The sequence below is a fragment of the Chelonoidis abingdonii genome, chromosome 11 (genome assembly GCF_003597395.2).
Source record: "Chelonoidis abingdonii isolate Lonesome George chromosome 11, CheloAbing_2.0, whole genome shotgun sequence".
NCBI lineage: Eukaryota > Metazoa > Chordata > Testudines > Testudinidae > Chelonoidis > Chelonoidis abingdonii.
In genome coordinates, this window is record NC_133779.1 from 50,370,220 (window position 1) to 50,388,277 (window position 18,058).

General features: G+C 56.2%; 1 protein-coding gene across 1 annotated transcript; it reads left to right on the forward strand.

The window, feature by feature from the left end:
• The first annotated feature begins 450 nt into the window (after positions 1–450).
• ECM1 (extracellular matrix protein 1) lies at positions 451–17,463 on the forward strand. Its single transcript, XM_032790123.2, has 7 exons — positions 451–651; positions 9,684–9,770; positions 10,472–10,806; positions 11,612–12,004; positions 12,550–12,770; positions 14,597–14,684; positions 16,164–17,463. The coding sequence occupies exons 1-7, from the start codon at positions 591–593 to the stop codon at positions 16,347–16,349; spliced, it is 1,371 nt and encodes a 456-aa protein (XP_032646014.1). The 5' UTR covers positions 451–590; the 3' UTR covers positions 16,350–17,463.
• Positions 17,464–18,058: the final 595 nt, after the last annotated feature.

Sequence of the window (18,058 nt, forward strand, 5' to 3'; positions counted from 1 at the left end):
ACTGGTAAGTTCACAAACCGCATGTTTCTTACTTTGCCTGACGATTGTTATCCATGGAAACGTGGGTTTGTTTGTGCGCGGCGAAGTCCATCTTTACAGACATTTACCATAAAAAAAAAAAAGAAATCCTTCCAAGCTAAGTATCATTATGTAGGACTCCCCTAATGGTTACAATCACCCCTGGAATTTGCATGCCAGTGTGCTGGAACACGTGTTTGATAATGGGGATCACGTATGAGTGAAGCATGACACACGCAGAGATGTGAACTGAAGCATGTCAGTCATTTAGGCTTCTGCTCTTTCCATATGGGAGGATTGGCCACTTGTTGGCTTGTTTCCTTGGAAGATTATCTCAGATGGAAACCTCATTATGTTTTGGGGTATTTTCTTAGTGATTTAGGAAGCTGTGTACACTGCAGGGCGTGACTGTTGACGTCAAGCCCATGAGTCAGCTTCACTCAACTCTGTCAGCCTGACAGTATATTAAAGGCTCTGAAGGGGAGGAAACGAACAGCAGCTCCAGGGAGAAACCTCAGGCACAGAAATCACCAGTGCTGAGGGACGTGTCCTGAGCCACCTTCATCTTCGCCATGAAGGCTCCCGTGTTATTGCTCATCCCTTTGCTGTGCCTGGCCAGAGCGGCTCCGAAAGGTGAGTGCCCTGCTTCACGTGTGCAGTTTTGTTTCCACCCGGCCTGGCTCCACTTGGGGCAGCTGTGTCTGGCCACAACGGGGCTCAAGGTGGCAGATATAATAACCATATTGCAAAGGAGGCATCTCTAGGGTAACAGCCTCTGCTTTAGGGGGAGATCCCCCCCAGTTCCTGCAGCCACGCCGTATGCTTCCAATTTACTGTCCACTTGTTTAGTTCCCAAGCTGCTGACTCGGGCAGAAAACTCCCAGTTAGCAACCCATCGCCTGTGGTTTTCTAGGACAGACTCTTCCCGAAAGGGACAATAGTGCAGAAAGCCAGGGAACAGCCAGTCCCGGCCACTCCTTCCATGCCTCTAGAGATAATGGTCTGATTTGGGGGGAGGTCACCGGTTTGAAGTCAGCCCAGTAGGGCTTGAATGTCTGTTGCCATTTGGTGGGTCTCAACACATTTCCTGGGACAGTTTAAACCAACCCTTTGTTGGGAACCTCAGCAGAAATGCCAACTCCGCCTGGGCCCTAGAGGATGAACATTCCCTCTGCTCCATGAAGACGGGGCCAGGCACGTGTAGGACATGAAGCTTGCCCTGCTGGGACACTTGCTGTGTGGTTAGTCACCAGCCTCTCGGTCGCCTTCCTAGAAATTCATGCGCAGGACAAGGCAGAGGAATCTCGTGCTTGTTATTCCAGGGCAGACATCCCTGCTGGCCCACATGGGGGGCCAGTAGCCCCATGCAAGGCAGGAGTGTGGGTTTCCTGGTGATGCTGGTCCCGTTTCCATGGAGATGTCACCTAGCAACACCAGAGAGATAGCATTGTCTCTCATCAGACCAGGATGGGTGGAGGGGGCAGCAGAGGCCTTCTCAGCCAGGGATGCCCTTTTAGCAAGTCTGTAGGCAGAGGTGGCAACAAAAGTGACAAGATTTAGGGGGCCCCAAAATGAGCCCCCCCCAAATGGGTCAGGTTTTCTGAGGCACACTCTGCATGGCTGGTCCCCCTACTTTTTGGTGGCTCCCGTCAGACACCCAGAGCCAGGAGCTGCTCCTGAAAAGCCCAGGAAAATTCTGCCCTGCTTTGCTGTTAACCAACTCCTATCGTCTTGCAAATCTTTATCTGATCTCTGGTGATCCCAATAGCCCCTTCTGACCTGGGAATCCAGGAATCCGTATTCAGTGCTGGGCAGGTTTTGAATCTGGAGCATGGTCAGCTGGCTCTGGAGGAGGGGTCCAGGTCCCAGAACGGGTGGATTGGGAAAGGCTAAGGTGCGTTGAGCAGGAGACCCGCTAAAAAGAGAACATGGTGCCAGGCGTCTCAGGGGGAGGTGGCACGTGAGGCAGTAGCCCCCCCTCCTCCCTGGCACCGTGGCAACACTCTGTTCTTAGCAGACTAGTTGGATTGGAGCTGGCGCGGGTACATCCCCTCCTGGCTGGGATCAGGAGGGATGCGCTGCCAGCTTCCCCTCTCAGAGTAAGGAGCAGAAGGATTCCTGGCTGCCACTGTTATGTTTTCTCAGGTTAGATAAGACTTCAGTGGTTTTTCCAGCCGGTTATTTGGTGGCGTTTGATGAGATCTGCAGAGTCCTTGGCACACAGCTTGGAAAAAGAGCCAGGATCACCCGATGCTCACAGGCAGGAGAAGTTTAGAGGGGTAAAAGGGCTGTGCTGGTCAGCCCTGGGTCACAAGCTTTGTGCCCAGGCAGGGATGGGTCGTGCTAGCCAGCTTCCTTCCTGCTCCGGTTGTGACCCTGACTGGTCGAGCTCCTGTGCAAACGCAGCTGTTTATTTAGGTGCCTTGGGTTGCTTGAAGATTGACAGAGGTATTTAGGTGCCTAAAGATGCAGCTGGGAGTCTATGAGATTTGTGAACATACGCTGCTTTGGTGCCCTATTCCCTTTGATAGTCAAAGGGAGTTAGGCACGTAACTCATTCAGGGGCTATTGTAAATTCAGCTCCTGCCTTTGGCCGCTAGTCCCATTTTTGCCATGCTAGTCGGTCTCTCGGATACTTATCAGGCCCCATCACTGAGCATGACACAGTCTTTAATGGATTTATTCTCACGTTCCCGTGTGGGGTAGCACTGGGCTATTATCCCCATTGAATAGGTGGGGGAAACTGAGGTATAGAGCAACTAAGTGATTTGCCCAGGGTCAGAGAAGGAGGAGGAGGAGTCTGTGGCAGAGCAGGGAATGAACTGTTGGTTTCCTAAATCCAAGACTAGAGCCCACCCTCCCTCTGCTGACTAAAGCCAGGGGAAGCTAGCGGCACCTCAGACAGTCCTATGTGGCTGGCCCCCCTGTCATTGAAATTATGACCTGAATGCCCCAGCCCAAGGCCTGGGTTCCCCCCTCTCATTATCGCCTGCTAAATATCTCTGGGCGCCTTATCTCAGGCAGCAGCTGCACAACCTTCACAGACTTCCTGTTCCTGCCTCAGGAATGTCATAAATAAAGTGCTCCTGGGTCATCACAGTCTCCGAAAAGTCTAAGTGCAAATAACCCCAGCTGAACGAACTGAGCGCAGGGAAACCAAGGCAGCCCAGCAACAGCCAGAGGCTCCCGCATTGCTGGCCACCAGGGCATGAAAAAGGCAAAGGAACCTGGCTAACTCTCGCATGATAATGGGTTAGGTGCTGTACGTGTACCCAGGAAGAGACAGGGCCTTATGAAACGTGCACTGAATGGTCCCCGGGTGGTTCTGTGTGCAGCACCTGACATAATAGTGGTGCCCTGGTCTGTGACTGGGGCGCTTAAGCACTACTGCAATACAAATAAATAGCAATCAGGATCATTGTCCCCCATGTTACAGATGGGGAAACTGAGGCACAGAGTAGGGAAGCAACTCTCCCAGGGTCACGCAGCGAGTCAATGACGGACCCAGGAATAGAACCCAGGAGTCCTGACTCTGGCTACAGTAACAGTTAGAGAGAGGTAATTGCTACTCATGGTTGAGTGCCCAGTCAATCCCAACACCAAAGTGCTAAACTATGGGGAATTTAAAAAAAAACCATCTCATGCGTCAGGGTATAAAACAATCACTGCTGGGGTCAGGAAGGCAGCCTGCTGCTCTGTGTATGCAGCATGGCATAGCTGGATCTGTGCATTGTGGTAGCTGTTATTGGCCCCTGCCAGGGACATGATCCAGGGCTGGGTGCACCACGGGTCTGAACTGGCATGGTGGTTCCCATGTCACCATTGTCACATTGTGCCCCAAGCCAACCAGTAACTAAATCCAGAAGTTCCAGGCGTACTTTAGGCAGTCGTACACTATACGTACCCATATCTCTAGGTTCTTCTCTGGTGCCCAGCATTGCGGGATCTGTTTACCTGCTCAGCAGAATCATTAGTTAGGAATCAGCAAGTGGGGTTTGATTCTCTCTCCCCACAAGAAAAATTTCATAATCTGTGATCGTGAGCATTTCCAAAGGGCCGGGTTACCTGCATGGGGACCTTGGCCAGAAGGGCGTCTCAGCATGTGTGTGCGTAAGAAATAGAAGCAATAGGATAAACTTCAGGGTGAGTAACAGGAGACCTTTCCTAGCAGCGATGTCTCCGGTTGTGGGAGCCCCATTGCTTGGGTTATTTTATAATGGACAGGACTGAGCCCCAGAGACTATAATAGAGAATCAGTCCCTGCCCTGTTGAGTTCACAGTCTGTCTAGACAAAGGGTGGGAGAAAGCAAGGGTTATTCTGCCCATTTTACAGATGATAATATTAATCTTCAGCTCTTACGTGACATTTCTCATCAGCAGATCTCAAAGTGCTTTACAAAGGTCAGTGTCATCACCCAATCTTACATGGGAGAAACGGAGGCACGGGGAGGTGAAATGGCTTTCCCAGGGTCACCCAGTGGGTCAGCAGCAGGGCCAGGATAGATTGTAGGTCTCTTGAATCCTAGCCCAATGTGCTATCTGCTATGCCACACTTCCTCCCTATTAAGGAGAAACTGAGGCATACAGCGATCACATGACTTGCTCAAGGGCACATGGACAGTTGGTGGCAGAGTCAAGAATCCAAGTCTCCTGAGTCCCCATCCAGTGCTCTCATCACAAGGCTTTTCCCATCACTAACTGCTGTGACTATCCCCGACTCCCCCATGTCAATCTCTCCCCTCCACGCAGCACAGCTCAGCTCTGTTCAGAATCTCTGATTCAGACAGTCTCTGAAATGTTTATCTGCCATTGGCGGATGCCATATCTGCTTGTGTCAATAGGAGATTCCACCTCGTTAATTGCGGTTTGGCTTTGGGGCCCTAACGATGACACGCCTCGAAGCTTTCTATTCAATAATGGTTTCTTACACAACAGGCTTTTTGGCATTTTTGCTTTTGGAAAAATCCTGGCAGGGTGTTTCACCTAGTTCAGTAGTTTTCAGTCTGTGCTCTGTGGACTCCTGGCAGCCCACAGACCATGTCAAACTTTTCCAAAGAGGGCCACTCCTGCGTTTGAAACTTCTTAGGGGCCTGCAAATGATAAAAGGTTGAAAACTGCCGGCCTTGCTGATTTTCTTGCATCTGTTATCTCAGGCTCTGGTCCTGTGCTCTGGGGCTTCGAGTGTTTTGTGTCAGTGTAGTCTGCGGGATTGGATCCAAGTTATGAAAATTCCTAGATTCCAAGGTCAGAAGGAACCAGTGTGATCCTCTAGTCTGACCTCCTGGATAACCCCTGCCAGAGAATTTCATCCAGTTACCCCTGTATTGATCCCAGTAACTTGCATTTAACTAAAGCATCTTGCAGAAAGGCAAGTCTGGATTTGGATCAATGTATCTATTTGCTGCATTGATGCACTCTCGTTGCTTTCTGATCTCTGCACTGCCTTGGATTTAAAAACATGCAGTTGTGCAGAGACTCCTCTCTGGTGGGGCCTGGTTCAGGCCCCAGCCACGGCCGACACGGAAGTCATTGCACAAACCCTTACGCCCATGCTTAACTTTACTCATGCACGGAGTCTCAACAGGTTCCTGGCACCCCTGAGCTCAGTGGGATGACTCAGGAGTCAGGGTGCATGCAGGATACTGCACCCTTAGGGAGGGGGCATGGCCATGGAGGAATCCATCCAAAGCCCCAGCCAGCTCTAGTGAGGTGCCGGCCTTCTGTTTCTGTACCCGTCTTCTGTGAACCCCATTTTCTCAGGACGCGGCTGATCCTCGCCATAAACTCCTTGAGAGAGGGAAGATCTAGGCCTCGTGTGCCTTTAAGACAAAGGGGAGAGAGGGGTGGGAAGCCAACGCCTCCGGTTTGCAGCAATGGGCAGTTCGGTGCAAATGTTTACACAGAGTCTGAAACTCCTGGGTTCTCAACCTCTGATTGACAGTGGGATTGGGTGGCAGGGCCTGGCTCCCTTTCCCCCTGTGTACCAGGAAGGATACTCACTGTTCCCAGGACAGGGGGAAGGAGGGTTAGGCAATATTTGCTCAGGGATTGGAAGAAGATAATTGCTGTCTAAGTGCAGAGCATCTTGCGATCCCGGGACATGACCGGTGCAGTAAGGCAAAGCAGGTTGGACCAGTCTGTTTGCAGAGACGGGCATGCTTGGATCCGTTATTGCACCTATTGTATCTATAGGCCCAGCTGAGATTAGGGCCCTCCGGGCGCTGCACAGACCCAGAGTGATACATTGACAATCCAAGTAGACAACTGGTGAGAGGCAGAACAGAGCCAGCACGTGACTTGCCTAGAATCGCGGATCTGCCTCAATGCAGGGGGCTGGACTTGATGCCTTCGCAAGGTCCCTTCCAGCCCCGCGTTGCTACGGTTCGATGCACCCATGCAGCAGGTGCGTGGCAGGGCCGGGAATCTGGAACCCAGCTCTCTAGCTTGTTAGGCCATTTACCCTTTTGGATCCTCACTAGCTATAGATCTGGTTTGTTATCAATTGAGTGAAAAGATGTGAGCGGTTGAGTAAGGGAGGCCTCTGGAGAGGAACAAAGGGGTTTTGCCTCCCAGGATCACAGCCCAGGTCCACCCAATCCAGTTCAGAGGTTAGTAGGGGGCTGAAAACTGCTGCACGGGAGGGATTCTCTCATGGCTTTAGGGCCAGAGCCTGCTCCTTTTGCAGTTGATGGGAGTTTTGCCATTGGCTTTCGTGAACTAGGCCCGTCAGGATGCGACTTTTAGAGCTGGCTGGAAAATGGGCGTTTTCCCCCCATAGAAAATCTTGACTTTTTGGTGCAGAGCTGCAAAAATTTTGATTTGAAAATGCTGCCCCAGTGCCTCATGGGAGTGGTAGTTTTGGTGCCTCAGTTGCCTACTCGCAGCTGGACTACATCTCCCAGGATGCAGCACAGTGCTGTCATGCTGAGCCACCCAGGATGCATCCTGGGAGTCCCCTGGCCACTGAACTGGAAGGTGTAGTCCAGCTGGGGACGTGGCCCATGGAGGAGGAAGGGGGCATTCAGTGCCCAGGCCACAAATCCCATGAGGTCCTGCAACAGCGTTGCCAAATGGAATTTTCTGCTGACTTTGCTGTTTTTCGGGTTTTGAATGCAAAATTTACATTGCCTGCAGAAGGCAAATACGTGCTGGGAAAAACGCTGTTTGCTCAAAAAGCCAATTTTCCCTCAAAAAATGGTGTGAAGAGAAAACCCACTCCCCCCACCCCCCTGCTTTCAATTACTCTCCACGCCGGTCCCTTCTCTCACATTCTACGTCCTTATCCGGTGCTGTGTTTTTTCTGTTCTTTTCCTTTTTTTCTTTTGTGTATTACCTGGCCTGCAGCTGCTCACTCCACTCATCTCCCAGGCCTAAGCCTGGCACCCTGGGTATGAAACCTGCCAGGTCACTCATTAGCTGCTCCTTTCACCCATCTGTGCCTTAGTTTCCCCTATCTCTAATGGGGATAATGGTGCCAGCCTCACGAGGGAGGCTGTGACGCCGCCAGGAGTTTTCACCACTGCCAACCGCAAGCATTTAAAACTCATGACTCAGGCCTCAAAAAAACTCTCATGAGCACTAGTGCAAAGTGGATGTGAAACACTGCCCGGTAGCACTTTGCACGGGCATGAATGATGGCATGACATGCAGGAAAACAGGCCTCTGGGTTCTGCACCTCTGTGGTGGAGCTACCCTATTGCTGAGGAGATCTGAGTCCTGGTACTTCAGCTGAGCTCTTGCTCCCAGGGGTCAGCAGGGGACTTCCCCTGAGGGTAGCGCATCCCATCGCTGCCTCCTGCAGGGTTTCTTGCACCTTCTTGTGGAGCCGCTGGCATCTGCTCCTGGCCAGCCAAGAGCTCCTTTCCATTGGAAGCAGCATCTCTCAGCTAATCAATTCCCTGCCCTGGCAGAGGCCTGGGGCATTGGCGTGACCTTGGGCTCTCCTGTGCACTGCAGGTTACTCTCCTGGGGACTGAATGTTTAGTTGAGCTGGAGTCACTGGCGCAGTCGAGAGTTTGCAGGATGAAATGTGCTGCACTATGTAACACGGGAAGTCAGGTGGGGTGCCTGGATGGTCCCTTCTGACCGTACGCTCTGCACAGTCCTGCCCTTCACTTCTCCTTCCCCTTCCTCCTGCTGCAGCTGCGTGAGCCTGAGTAAAGCTGAGCTGTCACTGCGAGCAGCCGTTCTCCCTACGCCTTGCCCTTGTGCCGACCTAATGCACGAGTGGCCCAGTGGCACAACACAGGCAGCTGGAGGCTGCAGATGCTGCTGCTCCTTAATCCCAACCCGCAGCCCCCTGCTATCCAAACCCAGGGATCCCCACACACTGCTCTGCCGCTGTGCCCCAATCCCGACCCGCAGCCCCCTGCTATCCAAACCCAGGGCTCCCCACACACTGCTCTGCTGCTGTGCCCCAATCCCGACCCGCAGCCCCCTGCTATCCAAACCCGGGGCCCCCCACATGCCGCTCTGCTGCTGTGCCCCAATCCCGACCTGCAGCCCCCTGCTATCCAAACCCTGGGCTCCCCACACACCGCTCTGCTGCTGTGCCCCAATCCCGACCCGCAGCCCCCTGCTATCCAGCCTGTGCCTGCTGCTCAGGGTGAGTGGGTGGTGTGTGGATTAACCTGTGACTAATGCAGACCTGGTTAAGGTTTCCCATCTCTGGGTTTATCTCCTCATCCTCTGTCTGACTATGCTGGTTACCAGCCACTTTTCCAGGAAAGGGGATTAACAGCATTTAAGTGGGGATGGGCCCAGAGCTGGGGTGGGGGGAGGGCTGGCGTAGCACCACCACTCACTCTGAGGTCCCCTGGGTCCTGCCAGTGGGGCCAGTAGGGTGACCAGATAGCAAGTGTGAAAAATCGGGACTCTTTTTGTTTCTGGGGAGTGGGGGGGTATAGTCGTGTATATGAGATAAAGCCCCTAATATGGGGACATCTGGTCACCTTAGTTGCCAGTTCTGGCAGTTTGATCACAAATGTCACAATCATTGGTGTTTCCCATAAAGCCCCAGTTCCCGGAGTCCTGGGATTATGGGACAGTCTCTGCTTTTTTTTTTTATTAAGAAAGTTTCTAACCCTGGTGGTTGGGAGAAAAGCAGGAAAACGCACCCCCAGTGGCTAACCTTTACAGCCAAAAGGGACAATCAGTGTCAGAGGGCTGGCATCTCCCGAGAGCTGGAGATCTTCTCAAAGCCCAAGCTGCTGGAATCAGGGGACTTTGGCGAGCGTTTCTGTACGGCTCAGGGCTTAGGGCACTGGCTAGAATGTGAGAAACCCCAGGCCAGTTCCTTACTCTGCTACAGACCCTTGTGTGACCTTAGCCTCTGTGCCTCAGTTTCCCCAGCTGTACAATGAGATAATAGCCCTGCCCTGTGTTGCGGGGCCATTGGGAAGATAAATACATTGAAGGCTGCAAAGCGCTCTGGGCCCCACTGAGGAAAAGGCTGTATAACCGCAAGAGACGACTCTTACTCAGCTTCTAGCTCTTGAGGGCACAGAGAAAAGCCGCAGAGCAGGACCCCCAAGGGCTCCGGCCCCAGGCCGCCAAGAAAGGGACCCCCCCCCATTAGATCTTGTCATTTCTGAGCCAGACTCCTGATCTCCTGGCATGGCGGTGCTGGGTCCAGTCGCTCACCGTGTCCTTTGTTCCTCTCCCAGATGGCCAAGAGGAGCTGCCCGACGCAACAGCCGAGGACCTGCTCCAGAGCGAAGTGTTCCCGGAGCTGCCCTGGGACTTGCAGCAAGGTGAGCCGGGAGGAGGGCACTGGCCCTTCCAACTCTTCCTGCCCTGCTGGGTGGGTTCCACTGGGTGACACTGGCCCCGCTGGGGAATCCCAGGCAGAAGGAGCAAGCACTGGAGGTGGGGTGGAGCAGCATCCAGGCCATGCCAAATGGTGCCCTCTCCCCGTGGATAACCTGGGGCTCTGGCTCTGTCCAAAGGGGCTGGGATCTGGCCGTGTTACCCTGCTCTGTGGGCTGGCTCACTCGCTCCTCTGCTTCATTAGGGGCAGTGGGTCCAGTTTGGGTCCAGTCCTGACTCCGCCTAGCACTGGCCTGACATGCTTCTTTGGGGCCAGAGCCGGGAGCAGCATCCCAGTGTGACCGGGCCAGAGCCATACCAGCTTCCCACCACAGAGCGTGTCCCAGCTCCTGGCCACTCCCGCTGATGTGCAGCCCCCTCTGGGGTGGAGCTCAGCTGCTGTCGGCCAGGGATTTAGGGAGGCTGAAGGATTTGGCCAGGAGCCCAGGGTGGCCCCAGGGGGTCAGGATGGAACTAGGGGGGATGAGTGCCCCCTGGAGGGTGGTCTCCCGTCCTAGTTTAGCTTCCTCGCGTTTGCTCCCTCCTAATGTGAGCTGGGAATGGGACGGGCTGACGGGACCCCCGGGAGGCCGAGCGGGGCCTGGCCTGATTGCAGGCTTGTGAACTTGCTTTCCCTCCGCCGTAGGGCCCATGCTGGTCCATGGGGCCCCTCTGGCTGGGGAGGCCGTGCTGCAGACCAGAGTCGGAGGCCCCCGCATCACCACCTGTGGCAACGGCCCCTCCTGCCGGGCCCAGCCCTGGGGTCACAAGCTGGGTGACTTCCCGCCGGCCCGCCCCAGCGCCAGCAACATCGACAACATCTGCCAGGAGGGGAGGAAGAAGGTGTCGTACGGGCCCACGAACCTGCCCCAGACGGGGTTCTCCCACCTCAAGCGCCAAGGCGATGCCATCAACCTCCTGGAGGCCGGCCTGGAGCGGTGCTGCCCGCACGCCGAGCGCCTGGCCTGCGCAGAGAGCGCGGTGAGTCCCTGGGCTCCAGCTGCTCCGTGGGGCCGCTGTGTTACAGCAGCACCCGGCTGAGCTCTGGCGGGGGTGGGGGGGGGGCACTGTACGTCCCTACACCTGCCCTGGGAGAGACGGTCCCTGCACCTCAGGCCAACAAGACAAAGGGCGGGAGGGGAAACTGAGGCACGAGGGTGGGTGTGACGTAGCCAGAGTCCATGACAGAGCCAGCAACTAAACCCAGCTCTCCGAAGTCCCGGCCTGTTGCCCTAATCATGAGGCCGCGCTGCCCCTCTCTCAAGGAAGGATGCTGTGAGGGATCACTATGGTGGGAGAAAGGCTTCGGGATAGTGCAGGAAACAGCCCCACTGCGCAACCTAGAGCCATTCGCAGGGCTGGTGATAGGACCTGGAGAGCCAGGTCTGGGTCCCCAAGGCGGGCACAGCATGGGCACTGCGGGATTCCCTGGAGGGGGACCCCTCTCGCTATGCCAGGGGAGCACCGTCTCCAGGGGCCATTCAACCCTCGCCCTCTGGGCTGCGGCTGCCAGCTAGGGGCTGATTGTGTTGGCTGGGAGCTGGACAGAGACCCGGCAAATGCATCCCAGCAGCCGCCCGCCACTGAGCTGCAGCTGCTTCCAGCTCGGGCGCAATGGAGGGGAAGCCAGCCACCTGGAGGGCAAAGTGCTCCTTGCCCCGAGCTTGGACGGGTTCTGGGGTGAGTGGAGGGCTCTGGGTGAGAGGGGCTCTGCGGTGCTGGAGGGGCTCTGGGCCCCCACCGGGGCATCCCACTGACTGCCTGCCTGCCTCCCTCCCTCCGGCAGTGGAAGGAAGCCCTGGAGCAGTTCTGTGACAACGAGTTCTCGGTGAAGACCAAGCACTACCACTGCTGCAAGCAGGTGGGCACCGACCGGGAGTTGTGCTTCGCCAGAGAGGCCCCGAACCCCAGCTACAACGCTAACGTTGCCAGCACCCTGCCCCCCAATGGCAGGCTGTGGCCCAGGCTGCCCGAGATCTCCTTCCCGCCCGGCGAGCCCACCGCCAGCAACATCAAGAACATCTGCAGGCTGCGCAAGTTCCGGCCCGTCTACCTGCCCAGTGCCATCCCCACCACTGGGTACGGCTGGTTCCAGCGCCAGGCCCGCGCCATCACCCGCCTGGAGAACGACTGCAAGAAGTGCTGCAAGAATGAGAATGTCAACTGTGCTCATGCTGCGGTGAGGGGGCGCTCGGCACGGGGCTGAGGGGGACAAGCCCGAGGGAGGGAGGCAGCGGGTGCCAATCGGCGAGGGGGGGAGGAGTTTCTCCCAGCTGAGTCTCTCTGGTGCTGTTGGTCTGTGTTCAGTCCCGGGGCGGGGCGGGCTGTCTCCTGCTCTAGGGCTGGTGCTGCAGCCACATATGAGTCCATCCCTCCTCCCCCCCCGGGCACCATTTTCAGATAAAGCCTGGAGGGGGCTCTGCCTGGCCCATTTTGTTCTGGCAGGAGCAGGAATGACTGGGGGGCCAGACTGGCTCCCTGGGCTGTCTCTCTGTGCTGGGTACAGATCAAGTGCTAAACAAATGGGATCCCGGGGACATTCCAGAAACCAGGAATATTCGGGGGCTTTCGAGCCCAGGCTGACCCATGAGGACAGCGGGAGAGCTGGGAATAGGACCTGGGCATCCTGTGTCCCACGCTGCAGCCTCAGCCACCCGTCCAGCCTCTGGCACTGGCAGAATTGTGGCCTGTTCCTCTGTACATGGCTTCTCTTGCTCTCTCTAGTGGGAGAAGGCCCTGGTTCAGTTCTGCAAGCAGGAGCTGTCGGTGAAGACCAAACCCCACCAGTGCTGCAAGGAGGCTGAAGGCAAGGCCAGGTTCAGCTGTTTCTCCAGCCAAGCCCCAAACCCGGCCTACGACAAGGAGATCCAGGCTGTCACCCTGGGCGTGGTGACCCCGGCGCTCATGGACGTGCTGTGTGGGGAAATCAAGCTCTTCACCAAACAGTGAGTCTGACCCGCTCGGCCAGGGACCTGCAGACATTCACCAGGCCTCCTGGGGAATTAGCTTCCCCCGCCGGAGAATGGGGATGTCGAAACACAAGAGACTTGCCCAGGCTCACAAACAGAGCCAGCAGCAGAGCAGAGAAGCCAGGAGTTGTCCTGAACTCCTAATCCCCATCCTCCCTTCCCAGAGCCGGGAACAGAACCCAGGAGTCCTGACGTCTAGCCCCACCCCTGCTCTACCCACTAGACCCCACTCCCTCCTAGCACTGAGACTAGAACTCAGGAGTCCTGACTTCTAATCCCACCCCCGCTCTACCCACTAGACCCCACTCCCTCCTAGCACTGAGACTAGAACCCAGGAGTCCTGACTCCTAGCCCCACCCCCGCTGTACCCTCTAGACCCCACTCCCTCCTAGCACTGGGACTAGAACCCAGGAGTCCTGACTCCCAGCCCCACCCCTGCTCTACCCACTGGACCCATCAGGTCAGCTCGCTGTGACTGTTGCCACCTGTAATGCCCGAGCAGCGCAGGGCAGTGGCCTATAGAAAGATAGAGGGGCCTGGGAAGGAATTAATCCAACCTGCGCCAGGTGGTGGCAAAACAGAGGCTTAATTTCTGGGTTAGCAGTTAGATTAGCGAGGCTGCAGCGCCGCCTTCTGGCCATGAGGAAAGAAGCAAATCCCCCCATATGGAGTTTTTCCAGCCAGGGTTTGCTCTGATTACAGGCAGCTCGTTTTCGATCCAGCTTCTCTCCAGGCGAGCAGGCCATGAATTATTTAGCCAGAATAGAATCCCATCCACACCTCTCACTCCTCCGCTCCCCACCACGCACTCCATGCCCTGGTGCGAGCCTCACTGTGGGATTTTCCTGGTGCGAGGGGAATTGCTGGCAGTGGGACTTTGCCAGGAGTGACGTCCGCAGGGAGAGAGCCCAGGGTCTGTCCTGGCCCCGTATCGCTGGGGCAGAATCTTTGCCCTGTGTTCAAGGAACAGGCCAGACCCCCAGCTAATGTAGGTCAGCGCAGCCCCATTGACTCCACCTATTTTGCTCTCTCCACTGAATGTCCTGATGAGGAAACAGGCCAGGAAGATCCCACTTGCTGTCCAGTCCCAGGTGGCTTCTATGGAACAGCAGTGACCTGGTGGGAAGGCCCAGGCCAGGGAGCCGAGAGACCCAGGACCTGGCTCTCTGTTGCATTTACACCAGTGTAAAGCGCTGATCTGGTTCAGTAGCATGTTACATGCACTTTGCATTCGCTTGGCAGGGTGTAAATGACAAGCCCAGGTGCAGTGTGATGGAGAATCTATTCTGGTCTCTGCCACAGGCATCAGTCTGCAACCTTAGGCAAATCACTTAAACTTTCTGGGCCAGATCTTCAGATGGGCTAAACCTGAAGCTTGTGGAGCGCCACTGAAATCTCCCTAAGCACTTTACAGGCTGTATATGCTGGGTTCACACACCTGCCGCCGAAATGCAGCTGTCTCCGGGGAGGAATGCTGCAGCTGTTTAACAGCTCACAGTAACGTGATGCTGCAATTTACAACAGGAAGTGCATAAGAATGCAGCATCCGATTGACTCCACCTGGAGAATTTAGGGAGACAGGACATGATTCAGTGAGGTCGTATTTAAATGCGGATTCTCGACGACTGCAAAAGAACAGGATCTTAGTTTCATGTCTCCACTAATAGGGGGGCACCTCTGGCAGCGCAGCGCCCTCTAGAGCAGGATGCTGGATATATCCCAGTACTCGCCAAACAGGCTGCTGGTTAGCCCAAGCCCTGAGCTCCAGTCATGGGTACAAACTACTCTCTTCTTGTTACTAGGAAACCAATCCCAGACATGATCCAGAGCATAAAGGAGCCCTGCTGCAGCCTTCAGGGTGAGGAGAGGACGCAGTGTGCAGAGAAAGAGGTGAGTGCAAGGGAGGGGGGGCTGTGGTTATCAAATAGACCCTGCTGTAGGCACACAACGTGATGATTAAAAGGCTGGAGAGCCATGGCATTGCTGCCCTGGGCGGAGAGAGGAAGGATAGTGCAATGGTCAGGGCGGCTCTTCTGTGACGCCCAAGACCGGGGTTCAATTCCTGCCTTGCTAGACTTCCCACGTGACCTTGGGATGTCACTTCATTCTTTGTCTCTCTGGGGCTCAGTGCGGGTAGTGGTGAGGCCCTGCCTCCCGACCGGCCCGTCAGGGTAAATACCAAGAGGTGCTCAGATACTGAGAGCCAGGCAAGGACCTCAGCTAGAAGCAGTGTTAGTAACAGGAGACGTGTCTATACACAAGTCCGCAGCACCGAGGTCAAGGACAGCTTAGACCAGCTGAGGGCTGCTGTCCCCCGGGAGCTAACATCAGCCATGGGGTGTGAAAAACCCACCCCAACGAGAGCTGGAGCGGTGCCGACCTCAACCTGGTGCAGACAGTGCCAGGCCGACCGCCTCTCGGTGTCTAGATCTGCCACTGGAGCGGTCTAGGTGTAGACGGACCCCGAGGCTTTGCCTGGTTTGTGCTCTGGGAGGGAACCCTCCTGTCTCAGTGGCTTGTTACCTGCAGGACTGCTGGACAAATTCACACCTCTGTCATTTCTGCTAAACCAAACCATGCTGGAGTGAGGGCAGCCGGGTCTGGACCAGCATTGATTTGTTCAGATTGGCTTAGAAAGCACCTTACCCTCCCCCTCGTGAGAGATCTGGCACCCCAGGGGTGGTGCGTGAATCGCTGCAGGCAGATCTGGGTGACCTCATGTAACTTGGTGGCCTGTACCTCCTGCCATGCCCCTGGCCTCCTAGATCTAAGTGTTAAGGTCATAGCAGGCTGGCACCACTTACCCTAGGACTCGCATGGGCTTGGCAGGTGCCCCAGCCTGGCTGAGCAGCGTAGCCGCCGTGTCCCCCGATCATAACACCTGGCTGTGAAACCCAGGCCTCCCCAGTTCTGCACGGAGCTCGGGATCGGAGCTTTGGTTTCCTGTGGCGCAGGGGGTTGAAAATAGGCTCTGGCTGGCTGGGGAAAGGGGGAGGTTGGAGGTGAGCTGCCCCGCGCACTGAATCGCTGTGGGCTTTTGTGTGCAAAGATGAGCCACTGCTTGTGTTATTTTGGAGCCGGCGGGGAAGAGAGGGGTGTAATGTGCTGCGAGGGCTCCCCTGGGGTGAGGGTGCAGGGAGATGGTGTTTCAGAGCTCAGGACATGCCCATAACTGGGGAGGTGGGGGGAGTTTATCGCCATAGTACAGAGGCAGGAAACTGAGGCACAGCGGAGGAAAATGGCTTGTTAAAGGTCATGCAGTGAGAGACGGGTGCCACTGGAGTCCTGACCCCTAGTGCCCTTGGGTGGCTGACTTGCTGCGTGTCCCAGGCCTCGGCTCTAACCGCCTCTGCTCGCTGCTCTCCCCAGAAAGCCCGTTCCATCGCCGCCCTGTGCACCACCCAGAAGGACTCCTGGAAGGACAAGGATCAGTGCTGCTCCCAGGAGGAGGAGGAGGACAGAGCCGACTGCTTCAATGCCAGCTACCTGGCCAGCATCTTCCTGGCCAGCACGGGCCTGGGGCAGGTCCCCAACGAGCCGAGTGTGGCGCCCTAAAAGGACAGAAAGACCCAGAACTGTCTCCCTTGCGCATTCGCGTATCACTGTGCTCCCTTCTCCCCCGCGCTCCCCCCAGCTGTTTCCAGCCCAAAGCTGGGCGGCAGCTGGCCGTTGCTGTCCTGGCCTTCGCTCTCGAAGAACGTGAGCACTGAGGAGATGCTTAAGGGATTCCACCAGCGCTTGGCTCCTTTCTGGATTGTGTTTAGTGCCGATCCCCCGGGCCCTGGCTCCAGCTGCGTTTCTCTGATCTCGAGGCAGCCCTGTCCCTGCTCCAATCCCCATCCCCTGGGGTGGCAGCAACAGATGAGCCCAGGTTCTTGTGTCCCATCCCCCCAGCCCTGTATCCTGCCTGACCCCCCGCCCCCCGTTGCAAGCTCTGGCCCTCTCTTCTGCAACACGTACGCAAAAGGCCCTTAACGCGGGTTGATTCCTTCACGGAGCCGGGAGAGCGAGGAGGCTTTGAGATGGGAGCTGAGTGGGTGGGTTTGGCTGCACCTAACGGCCGGCGCCCCCTACTGGCCGGCTTGGAGCTTTCGGGCGGCGAGAGGCAGCCATCTAACTGGCTGGCTGGCGGCTCTCTGGGAGTGTGATACAGAGCAGCAGGCTCCAGCCCTGGCTGGGATCTGCGCTCTGGGGTCCTTCTGGGAGCTAATTCCGAGCAGGGTGTCCAAGGGGAGCCGCAGTTTATGTGGATTCAGCCTGAACCAGCTGGTCGGTCTCCTGGGAGAGCCTGGGCTTGGGGTTTTGTACAGACTGAGATGGGCGAGAAGCAAGGAGTTGGGAAGCGACGGAGGGGACTAAACACCCGAGCTGCTTCTCCCGTGAGCCGTCGGGCAGCTGGGAGAGCCCCTTTCCCCTTGATCCAATTTGTCGGCCCTGGGGGGAACCCATCACCCCCGCTCTGTGCAGTGGCGGGGCCTGCTCAGCATTCTCCGCTAGCGCCCGAGCTGGCTTTGGGGATGCGCAGGGCAGCGGGATCTTGATCTCCCGGTGACTCTGTGGTGTCCCCTTGCACTTGTAATCTGTGTTTGTACCTTAGCCCGGAGACTGTATCAACTCTTCTCTGCCAAAGGCTCTAGGGAGATTCCTAATAAACCTTTTTGATGAATAACCTGGACTCTCTCCCGTCTGTTCCCAGCCACCCTCGGGATTCCTGCTCTTTTCTAGCCCCTGTAGTATACCTGAGGGACCTGCCTTTCCTCTCTGCTCCAGGAAATTTTCCTGGGTAGTTTTGCACAGTGGTGCAGGGGCTTTATTGGTGAATTGGCTACAAGAGACCCCCCTCTCTGCTGTGGGCCTGCCACCAGCCACATGGGTGACGCGTGAGTGGGGCGGTCCCACGTTCTAATCCTCGGGGCTCGGCTTCTAAAGGAATGTGACGCCATGTTTGGGCCTTTGCAAACCTTGAGCACCCAAGCGCCCCCTTTCTCCACCCTGCTACCAAGGTGGGGTCCTGTGTGTGGCCCATTCAGTTTGAGGGATTGGTCCTGTTTCTCTGCATCATCCCAGCTGTGGGTGTCATTGTCCCTGACCTTCCTTAGCATGAGCACCAAGATTCCTGCTGCCAGGATACAGCTGATGCGGGTGGCCGGAGCTAGGGATAGGCAGGGGGTAACTATGGGCAGGGCTAGAGAGATCATGTTTGTATTAGGGTGGTGTGAGAGCAGGGCCCAGGTGTGCTGGGTGCTGTCCGGACTCAAAGACAG

Bases quoted from the DNA above. Each gene is read 5' to 3' on its own strand.
- ECM1 (XM_032790123.2), top strand. From the start codon at position 591: ATGAAGGCTCCCGTGTTATTGCTCATCCCTTTGCTGTGCCTGGCCAGA. The intron at 652-9,683 runs GTGAGTGCCCTG...TTCCTCTCCCAG, and splicing joins GGCCAGAGCGGCTCCGAAAG to ATGGCCAAGAGGAGCTGCCC. The intron at 12,005-12,549 runs GTGAGGGGGCGC...TGCTCTCTCTAG, and splicing joins TCAACTGTGCTCATGCTGCG to TGGGAGAAGGCCCTGGTTCA.